This window comes from Caloenas nicobarica, chromosome 6 (assembly GCF_036013445.1).
Source record: "Caloenas nicobarica isolate bCalNic1 chromosome 6, bCalNic1.hap1, whole genome shotgun sequence".
Classification (NCBI taxonomy): Eukaryota; Metazoa; Chordata; class Aves; order Columbiformes; family Columbidae; genus Caloenas; species Caloenas nicobarica.
The window spans coordinates 14,776,386-14,796,766 of NC_088250.1; the positions used below are offsets into that span (position 1 = coordinate 14,776,386).

At 41.2% G+C, this 20,381-nt stretch overlaps 3 protein-coding genes across 11 annotated transcripts in view; 2 read left to right on the top strand and 1 right to left on the bottom strand.

Moving 5' to 3' along the window:
• Window positions 1-8,457, bottom strand: part of PMS1 (PMS1 homolog 1, mismatch repair system component) — a 56,915-nt gene extending 48,458 nt beyond the window's left edge. For 3 of the 6 annotated variants that reach the window (XR_010606362.1, XM_065637126.1, XM_065637125.1), the window contains exons 1-3: window positions 7,764-7,889; window positions 4,727-4,882; window positions 817-999 (exon numbers count right to left, since the gene is read on the bottom strand). Coding sequence is in view for 5 of the 6 variants with exons in the window: in XM_065637126.1 (XP_065493198.1) it covers window positions 817-999; window positions 4,727-4,882; window positions 7,764-7,889 (465 nt within the window). In the remaining variant the exon portion in view is untranslated. Of the gene's footprint in view, window positions 1-816; window positions 1,000-4,726; window positions 4,883-7,315; window positions 7,399-7,726; window positions 7,890-8,399 lie in introns of those variants that run through there. The other 3 variants (XM_065637129.1, XM_065637128.1, XM_065637127.1) reach the window with 3 other exon arrangements.
• Window positions 7,901-13,036, top strand: ORMDL1 (ORMDL sphingolipid biosynthesis regulator 1). Of its 2 annotated transcripts, none has more exons than XM_065637131.1 (4): window positions 7,901-7,981; window positions 9,722-9,902; window positions 10,713-10,864; window positions 12,345-13,036. In XM_065637131.1, exons 2-4 carry the CDS (start codon window positions 9,729-9,731, stop codon window positions 12,478-12,480), a joined length of 462 nt encoding a protein of 153 aa, XP_065493203.1. In that variant the 5' UTR covers window positions 7,901-7,981; window positions 9,722-9,728; the 3' UTR covers window positions 12,481-13,036. The 2 variants fall into 2 exon arrangements, with proteins under 2 accessions (XP_065493203.1, XP_065493202.1); XM_065637130.1 differs by lacking the exon at window positions 7,901-7,981 and adding an exon at window positions 8,175-8,450.
• A 1,164-nt stretch (window positions 13,037-14,200) lies between these two features.
• On the top strand, window positions 14,201-19,947 carry OSGEPL1 (O-sialoglycoprotein endopeptidase like 1). 3 transcript variants are annotated; one of them, XM_065637821.1, is made up of 8 exons: window positions 14,201-14,447; window positions 14,596-14,845; window positions 15,461-15,848; window positions 16,763-16,967; window positions 17,051-17,199; window positions 17,723-17,853; window positions 18,001-18,072; window positions 19,179-19,944. In XM_065637821.1, exons 2-8 carry the CDS (start codon window positions 14,634-14,636, stop codon window positions 19,270-19,272), a joined length of 1,251 nt encoding a protein of 416 aa, XP_065493893.1. In that variant the 5' UTR covers window positions 14,201-14,447; window positions 14,596-14,633; the 3' UTR covers window positions 19,273-19,944. The 3 variants fall into 3 exon arrangements, with proteins under 3 accessions (XP_065493893.1, XP_065493894.1, XP_065493895.1); XM_065637822.1 differs by lacking the exon at window positions 14,201-14,447 and having other exon boundaries at window positions 14,763-14,845; window positions 15,463-15,848; window positions 19,179-19,947; XM_065637823.1 differs by lacking the exon at window positions 14,201-14,447 and having other exon boundaries at window positions 14,766-14,845; window positions 15,466-15,848; window positions 19,179-19,947.
• The last annotated feature ends 434 nt before the right edge of the window (window positions 19,948-20,381 follow it).

The following is a 20,381-nucleotide window of genomic DNA, read 5'->3' on the forward strand; positions in this document are numbered from 1 at the left end:
AAGAGGTAAATGCTGTGCTCTCAACAGCCTGAAGACTTTTCAGGTGGTTTTGAACCAACTTTCAGTCAAGTTAAATCCTAAATATCAGTACACTGTCAGTCCTCTTAACACAAACATATGGATCAGGGTCAGGCCAAGGAGCAGGTTCCTGATTACTCATACAGACAAAAAAGTGTGTGCAACTGCACTTATATACATGTCAACGAGCAATATGGAGCCCAGCAAGATCCCATGACTGCTGATCATCTAGATAACATCAAGGCAGAATTCCTTACCGGAATGGCAGCTATGCGGGCCATGAGCTTCCCTGAAGTGACTTCTCCTGGCCACCACCTGCTGTTCCTCATTGTGATTTACCCTAATTCAAGTAGCAAACTCAGCCATACTCTTTTACACTATATTTGGTGATAACACTAAAGAGGATAGGCCAGTGTTGAAAAGAATCATGTGCCTATACACGTGTGTATAAGGAATCATCTATGTATAGGGAATCACGTATCTATATTCTGATACAAAAGAAAAGAAAACACTAAGCGATCTGTCTCTGACTTATTCTGACTGAGGAAAATAAATAAAGCGCTGCTGTAAGCAGTAAAACAGAAAGGCAGGACTGACACTAACAAGAAAACCATACTGCTTCCTCACCATAGGAGATGACTTCGGGAGAGGAGGGGAAAGGAAACTGTTCAGAAAACATGTCCCTGGCAGGCTGCTGGAACAATTTAAAGTCTTTACACTGATACTTGAATACAAATTTCACAAACACACAAACAATCACAGCACAAAAGACTAGACACTTTTACAGCAACTGCTCACCTCAGATACGGAGCAAATTGCTCCCAAAGCCTCCCCACGGAACCCGTATGTTGTTAACCTTTCAAGGTCCTCAGAAGAGCTTATTTTTGAGGTGTAGTGTTTAATTGCCATAACTGGGACATCAGCAACCTTGATTCCATTGCCATTGTCTCTTACTTCTATTTTGTTAAGCCCATAATTCTCCTAAAAAAAGAACAACACAAAGGAGCACTAAAACAGCTGAATGAATTAAGATCCAAGTTTGAAGTGGCCCAGGTTACAGCTTCTAGTCATCCACACAGAAGTAGGAGTTTTGCTTATTTGGAGAAACTGAGTAACCATAAAATATGTGTGCTTTGTTTTGTTTTTTAAAAAGGACAAATACAGCATATTCGGACATTAGTGATGGCTTCTCTAAATAATGTAATTCATACCCTGTGGTTTAGAAATAGCACAATAATATAAATACAGTAAATTGAAACAGTAATTCAGTCATTTATTTTTTTCTTAAACTATGATGAAATATGAAAAACCTAAGCTCAGAAAAAGATTGATAGCTGGAAGGCTAAAGACTTTTCACCCCTCTTGTTTGGTATCATTTTTTTTCAAATCACCACAAATGCAGCCCTGCATCCATTAAAGTCAGTGGGTCCTCACCAAGAACTGTTTTCAATTCCACTCTTTATTTAGGTGATTTCACTACTGCAGACGTTTTCCATTCTCTATATTGTCTCTCAATATACAGAAGCTGCAATTCTAATAGGGGCCAGGACATGAATGGGGAGAAGTCAGAAATAAGAATGCTTGTAAAGAGGTACAATACTTTACAGAAAGAAGTAAAGGTTCTTAGAGGCGCTTTTAAAAACAGCTTTCAAGGAAGCATAGTTCAATCTTTGAGATTTGCCTTTACATATAAGCAACACATATTTTTCTGAATTCTGATTGAGATGTGTGATTTCAATAAACACCAGCATAAATAGGGTAAAAGTCTGAAAACCCAGATAGTTAGGACAGCTAAATGAAATACGGAATTCAGGTTCTGTAATATATTGAACAGGTGCAAACGAATGCTTCCTTCCAGCTACATTATAATCTGTACATGCAAAACACACTCCAAAAGAACCACAAGCCAGGAGAAGAAAGTTTTAGAGCTGAAGGATCACTAACTACACTTCTGTTACAGAAGCATGCCTGGCTCTTTGAAAAGATTGTGATGGAACACACAGAAAAATGTTCTGTAGTGTGTAATACACATCTGGGAGATCTAAAAAGTGGTTTGCTTAGGAAGAACATCTTGAATGAGTGGCTACCACTGATGTTGTGCAGAGCACATGATGGTTGCTCACAGAAAGCTGATTGATTAAACAGAACTTCGTTGTCCTGTCTGGGCATATACTGAGGACAGTTGTGAGAAAAAGAAAAAAAGAAGAAAAAAAAAAAACAACGAAACTCCCAGCGTTATTTCTTGAAGTAAAAAAAAAAAAAATGCAATTAAAAACAAAAGGAAGGTATCTAAAGATATTATCTGTATTCCACACATAATGTGCATTAGGAAACATCAAAAGCCTCTGAGGTAGGCACAGAACTATGTATATTTAATTAACTGATACACATTAGAAATGTGGGTACACTTCACTTTCCATATTAATGAATGGTGCATACTTTAACCTGAAGCCAGGACATCATGTCAAGAATAACACCATCACTCTACATATGCTTAATGCACAGCCATGCTACTGAGGCTGTTGACCCCACTGCTAACAAGGCAAGCTCCACCACATTCATCTCTCTAATTTCAACAAAGCTGAAGTTCAAATCAATAAAGAGATACCACCCAACACCTTATGGAAAGGCCACAGTTCAGGTTCTAATCAAACGATTCGTTTTATACTGTAATGAAAGCAGTATCACATTATCTAAAACTATAGCATGAGCTGATGTTTTCCCAGTGTTGTGTAAAAGTTAGTTGAGACACAGTGTAAAGATGCTCAGTAACATCACCTATAAGAGTTTGGTCAACCAAGAAGATAGGCAGAATAAAACACTAGCCAAAGCTTCCTGCTACAGCTGGCCACTGCCATGGTTTCTACCTGAGAACCGTTCCACCTACAGGTTAACTCCTCTCTGCCTGTCTCAAACAAAAAAAGCCACTCCTGTCTTTGTCCAGGCGAATCCTGTAATAAGTCTGAATGAATCAGCTAGCCTTCCTAATCCATTTGGGAAAGGTTAAAACAATGAAAATACTCCAAGTTTCAGGCAAAACCCATCAAGTTATAAAATTAAATGTCAAAATTTCCATTCTCTGTTATGCTTTTGAATCAATCCAGAGTTAATGTGGTCAACCTTATTTAAATAAAATAGTATTTTGCTATAAAATATTCTTATAACAAAAAAATTCCTGAAAAATAATCCACTATTCTACAGTATTACCACATAGAACTGTGCAAAGTGTGGATTTTCTCTTCTCCCCTAGTACCCACATAAAGACAATCAGCAAATCTTGTTTACTTGCTGACATCCTGTGTAAAGCCAGGTTGGTTGGTTTGTTTCGGAAATAGAGCAATTTGGATTGGGCTGAACTGACAAATAACGCAACAGTAGTGCAGATGACTCATGCAATGGGAATGGCTGAAAATGCTCTTTTTAATTTATTTGGGACCTCTCACTTTGGAAACAGCAGGTTATTGCACTGTGAAACCAACACTGATTAGAGGGCTTTCTCCACGGCTCTGTATCAACACTAGTAAAAGAGACAAGGTCCGTTCTAACAATTTTTGAAGGCTCCAAAACCTTCTGTTGACTTCTTGATGTGATTTATCAGCTCACAGGATCTGATGCTGATACCCTGACCCTCAGAACTGCGCAGACACTACTCACTCTGGAGTTACACATAAAGCAAGATACCATGCAGTCTAAATTTTGAGAAGATGGAGGTCATCACAGATGATACTGAACACAGAGTATCTTCAGCTCACTTAAGGCAAATTAATAAGCATGTTCCTTGGTGTCTGCAGGAAATCATACTCAGATGGAAAACACTTGAGACTCATTCAGAAAAGATAGCAAGGACATGGACAAAGAAACAAGCAGAAACTGAACTGCCTTCCTAATTAAGAGCATTTGTCTAATGCCTAATTCAAGAATAACTTATACATTCACTGTTATTCACAAGAAAGGGAGTTGGATGCAATTCTGGATAGATCCATTTATACAGACTGTAACAGCATCCTTTTGTACTAAGTAGGAGATACTGCTACTATGCAGCTGTTGACAAAGCTGCAAAACCAGAAAACCTCATGGCAGCGAGAGCAGCTCATCAGTTACCCATTTTACCCAACTGGGGAAAAAAGCACAAGATCTTTATTATAAGCAATATTTTCTTTTTTTTTTTTTCAGAAACTATCCTTGAGTGATATGTTTTTAACATCTTATAAAATTGAAGTGTTAGAAGCAGCCAGAGCTCGCCATGCTAATTAGAGACCATGTGGTAATTTGTACTATAAAAACATCTAGAACAGCCATCAACGTTTTCCATTGTTTCCATTTCCACCTTCCTGACAATATTTTGTAATGAGTGTTAAATATCTCAGTCTAGTAGTGAAACTTATGCCCAACATATTTTAAAACAAACTATTAGTCAGAAAAAGTAATTTTTAAGTAGGAAAAGAAATATTAAAGAAGTTGACAGTTTTTCCCTAAGACAGAGTCAGGAGCACAAATATACCTTACTGTTTCAGCGGGGCCTCAAAAATGTTAATGGAAACTGATTTTAGGCCATTTCATTTGAGGTTAAAATATGTATGTATAAATACTATTAATACCCTTCCACTCCCCAAACCACAATAGCCTAAAAATACATTTGCAGTGGAACAACTTTCCTTGCATCTTATTTTACACCCAATTGTTTGTAAGAGAAAGAAAGAGGACTTGCCAGTTTAATATCAATAATTGTGGCATTTGCATCCAAGGCATTTTCTATCAGCTCCTTCACCACGCTGACAACTGATGTGATCACCTGAGAACTTGAAATGAGACGAATAGTTTCTGCCGGCAGCTGTTTCATAGTGGAATTAAAGAGTGAGCAAAGCTGTGTAGAAAGATGACAGAAAAAGAATGTAAAAGACACATTACAACTACACATTTCTAAGTAACTGTTTTACAACAGCTTTTAAATGTAGACAAAATATAACATTATGGCTAAATAATATAACTTTCAAGGTAAAGTAGGACCCAGTTTCCTCTGCAGTCAATGGGAGTTTGACTTGTGTAAGAAACAGAACACATAGGTCTAGACTAGAAAACGTTATTTTAAGCAAATTAAACTTCTAATGAAAAATATCTAAGAATTCAGAGAAATATTGATCAAAACAGTATCTCACATGTATAGTCTTCTCCTGTAAATTACTATAACATGTGGTTGTGATCTTGCAATTTTAACAGAGTAGACAGACCAGATCGTAACCCAGAGTGCTAGTCAGAAATGTCTTCAGATAGGATATTTACCCAGCATCAGGTCTAATTCCAGCACAGATGTAAAAATATACATTTATTTATTTTACATTTTTTCCCTACATTTACAATTTCTGAGCTCAGCACTGCTGCGTTGTGTGTACAATTCCCAGTACCCAAAAATTCACAGAAGCAATATGACCTGAAGGTAACTGTTCAGGAGTTGGGAAAGAAGTGGAGAGCAAGCAGTGGTGCTGAGGCAACAGTCGTATTCAATGGCAATGTGATGTACTGGCAATAATAAGGGGAAAAAACACAACCAACAACAACACCAAAACCAACAACCAACCGACAAAAAAAACCCCTACGACCCTTCTGAATTATAACTTTGCCTTTCTGATCAGATTTATTTCATACCCTCAGGCAGGTCATTTTATTTCTGTGTCTCTGTATCTTCCACTTGAAAATGGAGATGCCTCATTTTATAATAAACAAATGGAGATTTTTTTTTTCAATCACTGAAAACACTTACAAAGTGTTATAAAATTTGTGCTGTGTTACAGAGAAACGCTACCATGAAAAGAGTGTGTGTCTGCAAATTTGCGTATGCGTTGCTGTTTAAGTATCCAAGTAGACACAATTAACCAAGCTCCAGGAAAAAAATCTTTGCTGATTAGCATGACACAAGGAACTCAACCACAGTTTTTCATGCACATGAGAAGAGGGTGAGAAAGAGCATTACACAGCTCTTTACACCTCTGGAATGTTTCAGACGGTTGCTCTCTGTCCTACAAGGAAGGTTTTTTCTCTCCACAGCAGCACTCTTTACTGGATTATGTTACGCAACGTTATTTACATTGAAAGACAAACAATCCTGGCAGTCCCAGCTTCCACATAGATTCAGGTCAAGCTATGTGCTGGAGAACACAGACCGCATGCTCAGCACCTGTCCCAAGGACATAAGCAGGTGTGGAGGAATGGAGCAAACCCAGATTTCCTCCTGACACAGCCAGGGCACAGCGAGGGCCTGCGGCCAGCAGCCCAGAGCGCCACTCTCCTGCGGGGTATGTGCAGCAGATACAGCAATTCAGGACACTTCTCCGCCTCAATGCCCTTCTAGAGATTGCCATGCTTTAAACATAAAAGACAACACAAAACCGTGGTTACTTGGGGAAAAAAAAGATACAGTGTTTTGAAGAGGAAGCAGCACTAGAACAACAGCTACAAAGAAGTCTCCTCTTTATACTTGTTACGTACATTCCAAAGGGAGTTTGCCTTTCAGATGTGGTAAAAAGATCTGACAAATCAGTTTTCCACCAAACAAACAGGCAAAAGAGCATGAGAAAATGCGTGTTGTTGAAGACAGACCATTAATCGTGTCCGCGCATTCAGGAAGGCAGGTTTCCTCACGCATTACACAGGTCTCCCGCATCAAGTGCTTCATGATTTACTAATGACAAGGGCCAGATCAGAGCTGGATATCTTCAGAAAAAGGCACTCACTGAGACAAGGGAAGGTCTTAAAATGAAAATGTTGCAGATCTGGACCAGAGAGGTAGGACATGCAGGTCATACAGCCACGCTGGCCTCACCTCGGGTCCCCGCTGGGAGGGAGGCACTTCTGGTACTTCCTACCTATGGAAATGCATACAACCCGACTGCTTTTAGCTAAAAGGCACATATTTTAGCTCAAGCCACACTACTGCTATAGCTCTTTGCTGACCGGACATGTTATAACCTGTGCTCCGTGGGAAGGTGGTGTATTTTCTGTTTGAGCACCGCCACTGACGCGGTGCTCTGACCCGCCAGAACGAGGTGTCAGACACCCTGGCAGCCGGGGCTCTCTCAGTAGCTGCAATACTGCTCACCATGAGGTAAAGCGCCAACAAAAACTCATTAAACTTCATACTCGCAGCCTCACAGATTTCTACAGCAGCAGCCAGACCCTGCACCAACAACCCGTTTCTTGGGAGTCCACGAGAACACGTACTCAGGTAATTCTTCAGTTTATGAGGTAAAAAAACTGCTGAAAGCTGTAAAGAAAGCCTGCGGGCAGTCACCCTTGAGTTTACCTAAAACCACACGAATAGTCCACCGTTCCCGGTTCGGCTTTTCGACAAGAAAAGCAGCGGCACCGCCGCGCCCTGAGACGAGGGGAGAGCAGGGGAGGGCAGGGGAGGGCAGGGCAGGGCAGGGCAGGGCAGGGGAGGGCAGGGCAGGGCAGGGCAGGGGAGGGCAGGGCAGGGCAGGGCAGGGCAGGGCCGGGCCGGGCCGGTGCCGCCGCGCGCGCGCGCTTCCCGCCAGGCCCCGGCGCAGGCCCCGGCCCGGCCCGCGCCGCCCAGAGCGGCAGCGCTTCCTGCCGCCGTGCCGCCAGTGGTCCGCGGGAAGCAGCGTCCCCGCTAAGGCCGCAGAGGAGGCGGCGGCGGCGGCGGCGTTCCCCGCGGCGGGCAGGCAGCTACCGCGCGCCGCCCCTCCGCCATTACCGAGTGCCGCCCCCGCGGGGCCCCGAGGCTGCGCTACCTGCGCGTCCGCGACGCCGCCGTTCCCGCCGCTGCTGTGGGCGGTGCGGGTGGCTCGGCCCGGCCCCTCCCCTGCCCGGGCCCAGCTCAGCCCAGCCCTGCCCACGGGCCGGTCGGCAGGCTCCATCTGCGGCCGGCGGCTCCAGCTCCGCTCCTGTTCGTCAGCGGCCGCGGCCACAGCGGGGCCGGCGATGCTCAGGCCGGCGGGTCTGTGGAAAGGTGGGGCAGCGCTGGGGAGGCCGAGGGAGGGAGGTCCGGGCCGAGCCGCCGCTAGCGCCTGCGCGCCGGTACTTGCCAGCAGGCCCGGGGCCAGGCCCGGCCCTGAGGCGAGCGGCGGGGCCCGGCGGGAGGGGCGGCTGCCGGGGGGGCCCTCTGCTGGGGCGGGGCTCAGCCGGAGGGGGCTCCCCGGGGAGCCCGCGCGGTGCGGGGCCGGGAAGGGAAGGGAAGCGAAGCCAAGCCGCTCCCCGCGGAGGCCCCGACCTGCGCCGGGTGTCGGGGCACAACCGTCCCGGGGTGGGAGAGGCCAGGCAGGGGCCCAGCGACCTGAGAGGAGGTGCCCGTCAGATTAAGACATGAAACATGAGGGAAAATAGGAAGAGGTGGTAAATTATGTGGAGGGGTCTGTCTGGGTACTCACCTGCGGGCCGGCATCCGGGGGGAGAGGAACAAGCGCACTTTGCAGTCTCAGGTAATATGTTCCCTTCATGTGCACGTTTTTAAATACTTTGCATAAGTATTTATTAAAATCAGCGTTGCCCCAGTTCAGTTTCAGGTTCATCATATCTATTTTTATTCTACAGCCTCCTGTTAATAGTGCAAAATGCTCAGGTATTACTTTACAGCAATAAGCAAATACAAGAAATAAACTTCCTACCACAAGCAAACTATTTTTGCTGGTTAAACAATACTTTTGTAGACTGGTTTAGAATGAAGTTTAAAAGTCTCCATCCCAGCCCTATAAATGAATATAAATAGTCTTACAGATCACTTATTGTTACAAATTTTAGTACAACAGGACAAGAGTGTCACCTCAAGGAGGTTCTGTTGATCTCCTGAAGAAAACAGGATTATGAAATCGTTCTGTGTATCTTTGCATTGTGTCTGTCACTTAAAAAACTTGTGAACCTGTTGGCTAATTTCAGCCAGATTTGAAAGACGGAAAGGTCTGTCTGAAAACTAACAGGTGGGGGGAGGAGGAAAATCTGGAATCTGTGCTCTGCTGCAAGAAAAGGAGGCATGAATTAGTCCTTATTTGTTCTTTCTAGCAGTAGGTGGCTTGGCAATTGGTATATGCAGAATTCTTCATCAGCCATTACACAAACGAGAAATGGGAGGAAAATTGTCTGATATGGAAAGTGGAAAAGAACTGTGGATATTGTTGTGGATGGAGAAAGGAATTTAGATGACAAAGTTAGAAAGCTTGTTTTTTTACGGGTTTGCTACTGCAGCTTCTAACAGCACAGCAGGCTTTTTTTTTTTTTTAATGTCCCTTCTGTAGCATCATACTTTGAAGATCTTGAGGTACATCATTCTTCTCCCAAGTAGCAAGTTCTTTTCCCAAGTAGCAAGTGATAGGACAAGAGGAAATGGCCTCAAGTTGTGTCAGGGGAGGTTTAGATTGGATATTAGGAAAAAAATCTTCCCAGAAAGGGTTGTCTGGCATTGGAACAGGCTGCCCAGGGCAGTGGTGGAGTCACCATCCCTGGAGTGGTTAAAAAGGTGTTTAGATGAGTTTCTTAGGGATGTGGTTTAGTGCTAGAGTTAGGTTGTGATTGGACTCAATGATCTTGAGGGTCTCTTCCAACCGAAATGATTCTATGATTTTATGATCTTCAGTTATGCCCTGTGTTGCTTCCAGGCCTGCTTATTTGAAACACCCTTTTCCCAAATTCAAAAATTGCATATTTAAGTACTTCTCTATAACAGTAGTCTCAATCTTCAACCACTTCTGTTTTATAGGGTAAAAATGAACGTAGGAGTTGCGCATAGCGAGGTAAATCCAAACACGCGGGTGATGAGCAGTCGGGGAATGTGGCTGACCTACGCGCTCGGAGTCAGCATGCTGCACGTTGTCTTGCTCAGCATTCCTTTCTTTAGTGTCCCTGTCGCTTGGACTTTAACAAATGTGATTCACAACCTGGTAAGTACCCTCTCTTGTAACAAAATTTGAAAAGCTGTTAATATGTATTTATTTTTAGTAGCAGAAGAGGGAAATAGCCAGGCTGTATGGATAATGACATCCAGCTAGCCAAAACACCACCTCTGCTTGGCTTATCCACTATGAAATGCCTTGGCTCCTTTGGGGAAAAGGAATCATACATGATCCCTTTGGGTTTAAGCATAAAAGATGTGTAATAGACCTTACATATTTTATGTATTCTTTTAAAAGTCAATTAATCTAGAATCTTGCAAAAGTAAAATCATAATGCGAACCGACTTTTACATTGTTTTGTATATATTGGAGAGCTGTGCTGAATCCATAAAATATATTACATTTTTAATGCTTGGATATTATCTACTAATGTTTCTACATAAGTCTGTTAGTATCCCGAAGTGTTTAATTTCAGCACTTTACCTGTTTCCTTGGACAGAAACATTTGTGATCTTTTTCTTCTTGCTTTGATACTGGTCAAGCTAGATAAATTTTAGCTTAAGATGACTTCAGTGTACAACTTTGTCACTATACATGACAAAAGAAATATCTTGTTTGAAAGCAGTGGGAAAAACTGGACTACCTTGACCCAAGCCCTGAAACCATTTGTTATTTAGTGGGTTGTGATTTGCATGATGACTTCTGTATGCAGAAGGATTTGGAAGCTGAAGACCTCTTCTATAATTTGCTGTTACGGGCTTGCAGCCCTTCTGAGTGAGAATTCATTTACTTTCTTTTTTTTACAGTGCATCGAACAATGTAAAAATGTGCCATTGTATTCACTTTTGTTTTCCCCAGGGAATGTATGTGTTTTTGCACGCGGTAAAGGGAACTCCTTTTGAAACACCTGATCAGGGGAAAGCTAGGCTGCTAACACACTGGGAACAACTGGATTATGGAGTACAATTTACATCTTCAAGAAAATTCTTCACAATCTCTCCTATAATTCTGTGAGTTCAAAACCGTATTATGGATTATTTGAATTGTAAAACTATGATTTCAAAAGCTGCAACCAAATGAGTTGCAGTTGACATTGGAAAAGCGTTTTCTCTTTTTTTCTTGCTTGTTTGTTTCTATGTTACACACCTAGGGATTTACAGGCCGTATAATCAACAGTTTTTATTCCTGGAGCTTTCAACATGCCCACATACTGAAGTCGAAGTTTGTAAACAGTTATTAATGGGGCAGGTTTTAAAGATTAGAAATGTTATGAGGAAAACTCACTGTTAACTTCTTTAAGAGATAGCGAAGTCATAAATATTGAGAATCTAAACTAATTGCCTGTAGTGCATGCACATGACAGCATTTATTAACCATTTTGCAACTTGTGAGTTCGGAGCAGTGTGACAGTCCTCTCTGAGTGGGGTCTGGGATTTTTCATGTCAGTTTTGCTTTGTACAGATTGTTTTCTGTTTATACTAGTTATGTAAAAAGATGAGAAATTCTACACTGCCTGTCTCTGTTGACAAAAGTATGGTTGTGTAACTAAAGGAAATCAGATAACGTATTTAATATCCAACTCTAATAAGTCTTTTTTTTCTCTTAAGGAAGTCGTCCACTTGCATGGCAGGGTTGGGGGGAAGGGAAGATCCTGCATCATGTTTACAATGTTGGTGCACAAAGGATAGATACTGAAAACATACATATAACTCCTAAAAAAAACCCCTCTCTTTCTTCAAAGATAGATTCCGACTTTCCAGTGGGAATTTTGTATTTATAACACTTGCACATGGCTCTCTTTATGCATTGATAATGCATAAGTAGCTGAATAAACGTCTCTGTTATGCTGGGGGGAAAAATATGTGATAGCCTCATTTGTTTGACTAGTTTTTTCAAAGAACAAGATGAAATTATCGGCTCAAAGCATAAAGAAGTTGGTAGTGAATTGGATTTTCTGAGACACGTTTCCTTATTCTTGCACTTGTGCAGGTTGTGGACTAGCTTAAAAGAAAAATGTGCTGGGAACATTGGCTAGACGGGAAGCGTTTTAAAATCATGCCAATCACAGATGTGCTCAGCATACATGATTTTTGCACTGAAAAATGTCAAATGCTTTGTCACTCAGCTTGCTAGGGTAGCAGAACTGCAAATATTTTCGTAACGGATCTTACAGCATTTAAAATCTGTATCACAAATCAGGCTTGTAGCTGCAGAAGTCAGAGATGTGAAGTTGAGGGGCAGGGAAAAATGCAGGATGAAAATACCAGCTGCTTTTTAGCACCTTGGGAAGTGTGGGAAGAAGATATTTAGTCCATAATTTTACTGTCTATATTCTAGAGTCTCAGGTGAGATATTTAAAACAGGAGTAAGCCTGGTTGGCAACCAGTAAAATATGACTAGTCACTAAAGCACTTTTTTCAATGATGTTTTGTTGGTTTACTTTTTAGACAAGGGTGTTAGCAGCTAAGCTTGCTCCCTTTGCTCCCGCAGGTACTTCCTGGCGAGTTTCTACACCAAGTATGATCCAGCACACTTTATCCTCAACACAACCTCTCTCCTGACCGTACTTATCCCCAAGCTGCCGCAGTTGCATGGCGTTCGAATCTTTGGCATCAATAAATATTAAGCAGAAGGTCTGACACTGACTGCCCCTGACGTGGCTACTGGTGCTCTCCAGGTGAAGGAAACAAGTCATCTGCTGTGCCGTGTAGCTAATTGTATTTGGTGAGAGATGCTTTTACATCTGAGATACAATTCCTATTTCCTGCAGCCTTGTCTGGGACAAAAGTTGAGTTTATAAGAAGATACCTTCAAATACTTAAATGTGAATTGGAAACCTCTAGAAGGAAGATTTCCATGAAGAGCTGGGCAGGCCCAGCTCTAAAGCGTAATCACCATTCAGACTGTTTGTATGCCTGGCTCATGGAAAGAAGATGCGAGTAACAGTTGAAATGGAGAGTAACATTTCACAAATACCCAGTGAACTGTAACCCGAATGGTAACTTTACATATAAATCCAGGATCCTCAATGCCAAGGACTGGTGAGGCCACATTCTTAGATAAAGTGAAAGTAACTGGTTTCTGCTGTATGGATTGTAGGTGGTTGTGCTTGTCATTGCATTGTAAAAGTTTGCCTCACAGTACCTACTGTGACAGCTGGCATAAACTGATGGTATAATTCATGCCTTATCTGTTTTTGTGATTTTATTTGTCACAGAGATCGAGGAAAGTCCTCAACTGTCAGCTCAGGGGATTTCTACATCAGCTTGGTGGCTCAGTTTATGTACGCTTTTACAAATTGCTACTGTTGTGTTTATTCCATTTCGCTTACCAGGATTCTGACTTTTCTATGGCTAAGTGGGACATCCTGAAAAACTGAAATTTCTTTTAAGATGTGGATTTTTGAGGATTTTGTCTGATACTTGACTGATGGGTTATTTTTGGTAGTTCAGGGGCTTGTAATGGTGGGGGAAAGGGTTGCTGCCATTGTAGGAGGAGCAGCCCCATTGTAGAGCAACAATATCAGAACACGTAAGAGAAACTCTGTGTAGGTCATAAGTTAGAATAGCAGCTGAACTAGAAGTAGGTGAATAGGTAAATCACATGGACTAACTGTATGCGTTTGCAGAAAAAGGTGTAGGTAATTTGCATGTCTTGGAAACATGGATGAATGCTGTGGTTTAGGGGTACTGTGTAATACTGAGTAAATCAACTCTAGAGTGAACATGGTACATCTAGAGCTCTGAGCACTTATTTCTCTGTCTTGAAAAAAGGATGAATTTTGCAGTCTGCCATATGTCTGCCAGCCAAAACCGGCTCAGATTTAACTGAAATCTCCAGTTAAGGCTTGATTTACATTGTGGTTGCAGTGACAGCCAGTGAGCTGGAAAAAACCAAAATAAATTAAAAATCAAAAGTAAAAAAAGCCCACAGTGACCAATTTCTTTTCTTGCTAAGATAATTTTCTGGTTTATTTACTTGATTCATAAAGACGCTGTTTAAAAAAAAAAAGTAATGAGCTATGAATTTTTTTTTAACAGTTGGAGAATAACTAACTGTTATTTGTACAGAAAATGTTAACTGGGTAACATTTGAATTCCTGCGCACGTCGCAGTTTTGTGTGGCAGCGACGCGGGTTTCAGCGGCAGGGCGCGGGGTAGCGCCGGGCCCCCGCTGTCGGGCCGGGCTCCCTCGGGCGGGTGTGCGGGGCTCCTGACTCGCGGATTGAAGCCCCGTGCTCCAGCGGGGCCTGCTGGGCCCGGCAGCGCGGCAGGGCCGCCCTGCGATGGCAGCCGCTGCTCGCTCCGCTCCGCGCCTGCGCGCCCGCGGCCCCGCCCCGGAGCCGCCGCTGCCCCGGCCGGGCCGGGCCGGGCGGAAGGGGCTGAGCGGGCCCGTAGCCGCAGGTCTGCCAGGGGTGGCAGCGAGCGCCTGGGACTGCGGCCGCGGAACCCAGAGACAGCACCGCTGCCAGCGAAGCTGCACCCGCACCGCGGGTCTGCTGCGCGGCACGGGTTTACCCTGTGGTTGTGTCCCTCCTGTAGGACCGCAGGAAGCGTGCCACACAGCAAGGAGCCCTCTCGAAGCATGATTGAGGTAAAACAAAGATATTAGCTCCCCATTTTTTTTTCTTAGGGTCTTAAATATCATGCATGTTCATTCATAGCCTTAAAAGTAATACCCTCTCTTCAGAAAATCAAACCACAGCACATGCTTGAAAACCCACCAGTAATAAACTGTACAGTTCTTTTCTAGACATAACGACCTGATAGATTTTAAACAATGAACAGCATTGCCAAAAGCCTTCTGGAATCTGTGAAACACAGCCGAGCTGCGTGGCTGAAAAGCAGCTCGGCTCACTCTGTGAAACAGCATCTTGGGAAACTAGTTCTGGGAATAGAGACGAGCTGTGATGACACCGGCGCTGCTGTGGTGGATGACGCCGGCAACATTCTGGGAGAAGCGCTGCACTCTCAGAAGAAAGTCCACTTACAGTAAGAATATACTTCTCTCGGGACTTTCACCTTACTAATGATTTTATTGTTATTCTTGTAATACGAGTATAAAAGTCTTCTCCATGAAACTCAGTAAGAATTGGGTAGGTGTAAAGACCAATCTCTTGGGCCACACCATGTCCTGCTTGAGATACTACTAGGAGTGAGGAAAGAAATGCTGTGCATTTAACAAGTTTCCTCCAGTATTTTTTTTCAAACAGAGGCAGATTACTTATCAAGCTTGAATTAAAGATTAAGTCATTATTACTGTTAAAACCACCAAATTCTTCAATTTTTTTAAAGGGAAAATCAAATATAGGCATTGGTGGCTAAGTCCATGAACTGACAAGTGAGGGGTTGTGAATATTAAGTTACAGACATTATTTTGGAACAGCGTTGAGATACTTTTAAAGGTATGTGTACCAAAAAAGGGCAAGTTACATCCCTTTCTGACCTCCCAGTGATAATTATGTTCTCTTCAGTGCAGAGGTGCCCTTTACACGGCATTTGAGAACATACTAAGGAAACACGCAGGATATGCAAGGTTAAGAGATGTTTAAAACCTATTTTTATCCCATTCAATCTGTTACAAATCTAATTATTTGTTTTTACTAGAGCAGGTGGAATAATTCCTGTGGTGGCACAGCAGCTTCACAGAGAAAACATTGAGCGAGTTGTAAAAGAGGCGCTTCACGTCAGTGGAGTTTCTGTACGTGAACTTGCAGCTATCGCAACTACAGTAAAGCCAGGACTTGCGCTAAGCCTGGGAGTGGGCCTGCAGTACAGCCTGAACCTGGTGAAGGAGCACCAGAAGCCGTTCATCCCCATCCATCACATGGAGGCTCATGCGCTGACCATCAGACTCACCCATCCCGTGGAATTTCCCTTCTTAGTTCTTTTACTCTCTGGAGGTCACTGCATCTTGGCAGTAGCACAAGGGGTTTCAGATTTCCTTCTGCTTGGACAGTCCCTAGATATAGCACCGGGGGACATGCTGGATAAGGTAATATTTCCTTACCGAAGTGCTTCTAAGTGGTTTTGTTTCTTTTTGTTGTAGTCAAACTATATAATGGTAGTATTATTATCAGCCTGAGGACAGCAATACAGTGCAATATGAGCTCTACTTAAATTTTTCTTTTGTCTATTTTGAAATACCATAGATTTAAGACACAAGAGGCTGTTAAAAATCTATGCATACTATCAGTTGCAACACACATACATTAATTATACTTTTAGAAAACAGACAACATAACCAAAACTGGTATTGGAAGTTCAGTTGACACCCATTAAACAAACAAGTTGCATCAATTTCAGAAGACTGATAGTGATATTTTAGAGGATGCTGTTAGGTTTAAGACAATGCATCCTAAAACATTTCTTACTGTGTGTGTTTTTTGGTGTGTTTTGGGGTTTTTTTGTACAGTTTGAAAAGCCTGGTTTGGCTTTCAGTTTTCTGGGTCGCTGAGTACAATCTGTACAAACTTGCAGTTTTGTTCTCTAACACAAGCAGAATTTTTAAACAGTATTTGTGTGTATTAATTTAAAAAGTGGGGGAGCAGAGTCAGAAAGAAGATTGTTGAAAGCTGAAAACAACTTTGTTCCTATTTATCTGGTAATACAGTATGGCAGTCTGTGTGTGTTCCCTATAGCATAAAAATTGGGTAATTAATGTTTCCTGCAAAATTCCTTGACCCTCATGTTTGCCCAAATTGTTCTAGAATTGCATTTCTAATTACTCTAGGAAAAAAAAATCCAGCTGGCAGGCATCTTGTTCTTATTGTGCCCTGTTCATAATTTCATGTTGGATTGGATTTTGTGGTGTCTAATTTGACTCCATGGACAACAGTACAGTGATGCAGTTACAGAAGGAATTAATTTAGCTCTCTGTTCCAAGTCTGTTGTTTATTATCTCCTTAGGTAGCCAGAAGACTGTCTTTAAGAAAGCACCTGGAGTGCCACAGCATGGCTGGTGGGAAGGCGATAGAGCACTTGGCTCGATCGGGGAACCGGCACCAGCACACGTTCAGACTTCCCATGCAACAGTATCGGAACTGTGATTTTTCTTTTTCTGGACTTCAGAGCCTTGTCAATAAAGCCATTATACAAAAAGAAAAAGAAGAAGGTATTTTTAAACAAAGTCAGATCTAAACCGTGTTTTTGATGACCTATACTCGGGAAAACCCATTTGACCATACATTTTTATAGGTATTCAAGAAGGTGAGATCCTATCCTGTGTTAAGGATATTGCTGCTGCTGTACAGCATGCGGTGGCTGTTCACATTATCCAGCGGACATACCGAGCTATGCTCTTCTGCATAAAAAATAGCATATTACCATCAAAAAATGCTACTTTGGTGGGTATACATTTTTTTTTCCTTTTTATATTTGACTGTATAGCATTATTTGAAGATGCAGATGCCTTTGATGTTGTCCCTTGACAGGTGAGGAAGATGTCAGTATTGTTAGAGATTGTTAAAATACCAGGATTAAAGTAATAGTCATATAAATATTTACAATAAAATCTTTCATAGTTCAGATTTAAGCTACAAAGAGATGTTCTTACCATCTAATTTGACCTTCCATAAAAATTTAGGCCACATAATTTGACCTAGTGCTCAGGTTGTTCAGCTTGACAGCTGTTCTAGTTCTAAAATGCCTTTATTCAGAAATCTCTTTTAGCATAATAAGCTCACTTATCATACTCTTTTCTTAAATGTTTTCATCTTCAAAGATATGTTTTAATCTTCAAATCTGTTATTTATCGCTGTCTTCAGAACTTCATCCAATAACCTTTCTGTAAAGAGGATGTTAGTTGAGTGTGACCCATCAGTACTTAGGAGTAACTTTTTTTTTTTTTCTTTTGGAAACTGCTGTCAGGTTGTATCAGGAGGAGTTGCAAGTAATCAGTATATACGAAAAGGTCTACAGACTTTGGCAGATGTAAATGATTTTGCTTTTCTGTGTCCTCCTCCAAGACTCTGCACTGATAATGGCGTTATGATTGCATGGTGAGTTGTTTTGTCTTCGCATGTGTTTCTATAACGTTCTTTAAAAGTTGCATCAGAGTCAAGAACTTCTGTTGGTGGTGACTGAACCGCATACACATGTTCAGATAGTTATGATGTAGATTTTTACATAATTGCTTTCTTGCTCAGGAATGGCATTGAAAGGTTACGTGCAGGGCTTGGCGTTTTACACAGTACTGACGGCGTCCGCTATGAACCCAAGTAAGTGACTCAGTTTCTTCACGGTCTTGTTCTTCACTTATTCACTATGGCCAATGAAAGTGGAGGGAGGCGTAGACTAAAAAGAGTTGCAGAAGCTGATAAGAAGTGTCTTTGCTGTGCATATAGGCTTCAAAAGTTAGCAGCACTTCTTTTCAATGAAGTTGTGAAATAGAAATTATTGTGTCTGACATTTGTTTGTTTTGGCTCAGAAACTTAGGAAAATACACAGAACTGTCATGATGTATGGTAGTCTATCACCATTATGGTGTGGAAAAACTGGAGCAAGTTAAGCTGTAATACGCTCCCTCTAGCTGCTCAGTCACTGTAGACAGAAATCAAAATGCTCCCAGTCAAACTGTATTGATAATGAGCAATCAATTTAAAAAAAGAAATTGACATATAACATCTGATAATACTGGGGGTTTTTTACTGACAATACTGATTTTTTTTTTTTTTTTTTTTAAGGACTTACTAGACAAGACTTGTTCTATGGATTTAAGTAGATCATAGGCTTAAGGCCAAACAAAATTGTAGTATTTCAAAAGTATCAGCTGGTCTTAAACTTGCAATTTTTTTCAGGTTTTTCCCATTTCCAGAAAAACAGACTTGGAAGGTCTGAAGACAAAATATGTTTCTATAACTTCCACGTGAAAAATAATAAAATACTCTTCTTCGAAAATAACTTACTTTATATATCTCAGTGAATAAAATACCAAGCTTTATTTGCTGTATGTAGACTATGCAAGGAGATAGAGTGAACTTCTAGTCTGTCTTGCATTCACCAGTGAGATGTGAAATGAATTGTCAGCTAAAATCAGAATCTAACTAAAGGAAGGTCCCCAAAAGATGACTTTGAAATCACAACTGTGTTTCCTGAGTTTGGAACAGCTACAAATAAAAAAAATATTTGTAAATGAAAAGATATTTCTAGGTGCAGCTTCAGATGAACCATCTTAAAGGTCACACAGTCCAACAGTGCAGGGAATCTGCAAAAATACTGTGACTCCTGTGCTCATTGTGAAAAGGGTCTCTGAATCTGCACATCTGTGTGATGTGACCATAATGCTATTTATTTTTAACAAATACATCATTTTATTACTTCCTAGAGCTCCCCTTGGAACTGATATTTCAAAAAGAGTGGAAGAAGATTCCATCAAGGTGCCAAAACTAAAAAAGAAGATACGATGGTTGGCATCTTAACAAGTAACTTAGTAAATGCCACTATAAATTGTTCAATAAAACCTGTTATATTTACTGACAGTATTTGGTTTACAAGTGTTGGAAATCACCTGCCAGAGAATGCTCTGTGGTATCACCAAAATGATTCCAGTTACTGTTCCACAAATGTCTGAGTTCTAGGTATTAAAACAATAACCAAAAAACATCAAAACTGCACTTGCTAATAAATATAAACTTACACAAATGATATTATCTCCATTGTTTACACTTTATAACTTATAAGGTTTATATATTTATAATATATACCACACATAATGAAAAATGGGTTGACTTTGCCTTTTGATAATACGTATAATACACTTTTACATTGTTATTCATTGCAACGGTATTTACTGGAATAAATACTTCAAGTATTAAGCACTTCTTCATTCTGGATGACAAGAAGAGTTTTCTAATTCATAATGTATATGTTCAAAATTGCCTCCATTTAAATGAAAACATGTAATTGGGATTCTGGAACTAATGGAATCAAATTTAATATGAATCAACAATATAGTGCTAAAAGAGGCAGGTATTTAGTCTTTCTTGTCTCTTATGTGTTATTCCTATAATAAATAGAGGGTTGGCTTTTCTTACTGCAGTAAGAGGCTGACTAAAACAATGAAGGTGATACACTGAAGAACTCTCAGTCTATTAAAAAGTGTTACAAAACCAGTGTTTAGTTGTTCTTCATTGCAGGAGGGATTAAAGTATTTAGCTTAATTTGCAGAAAAGACTTAAAAATTGTTAGGAAAAGCTTTCTATTTTAAGGAAGGGAAGTAACAGTATATGTTACCTATTGAAACGGATTGCTCAGTCACTGCATGCTAGGTATTAAATACTTCATTCTTCACTGAAATCAAGGCTGTAAACGAGATGACCTCTGGAGATCCTTGCAGCCCTACACTGCCATAATGTACACAATATATATGCCTTGTCCTCACTGCGTTTTAACCTTCTGGATATTATTAAAACCTGTAGAATGTAATCATTTTGTATCACCTTAGGAGTCATTTTGGTTTTTAAGTATATTCAGTAACTGCAACAGTCAAACAATTAGTAAGTTTTAAACCTGAAAATAATTCCGTCTT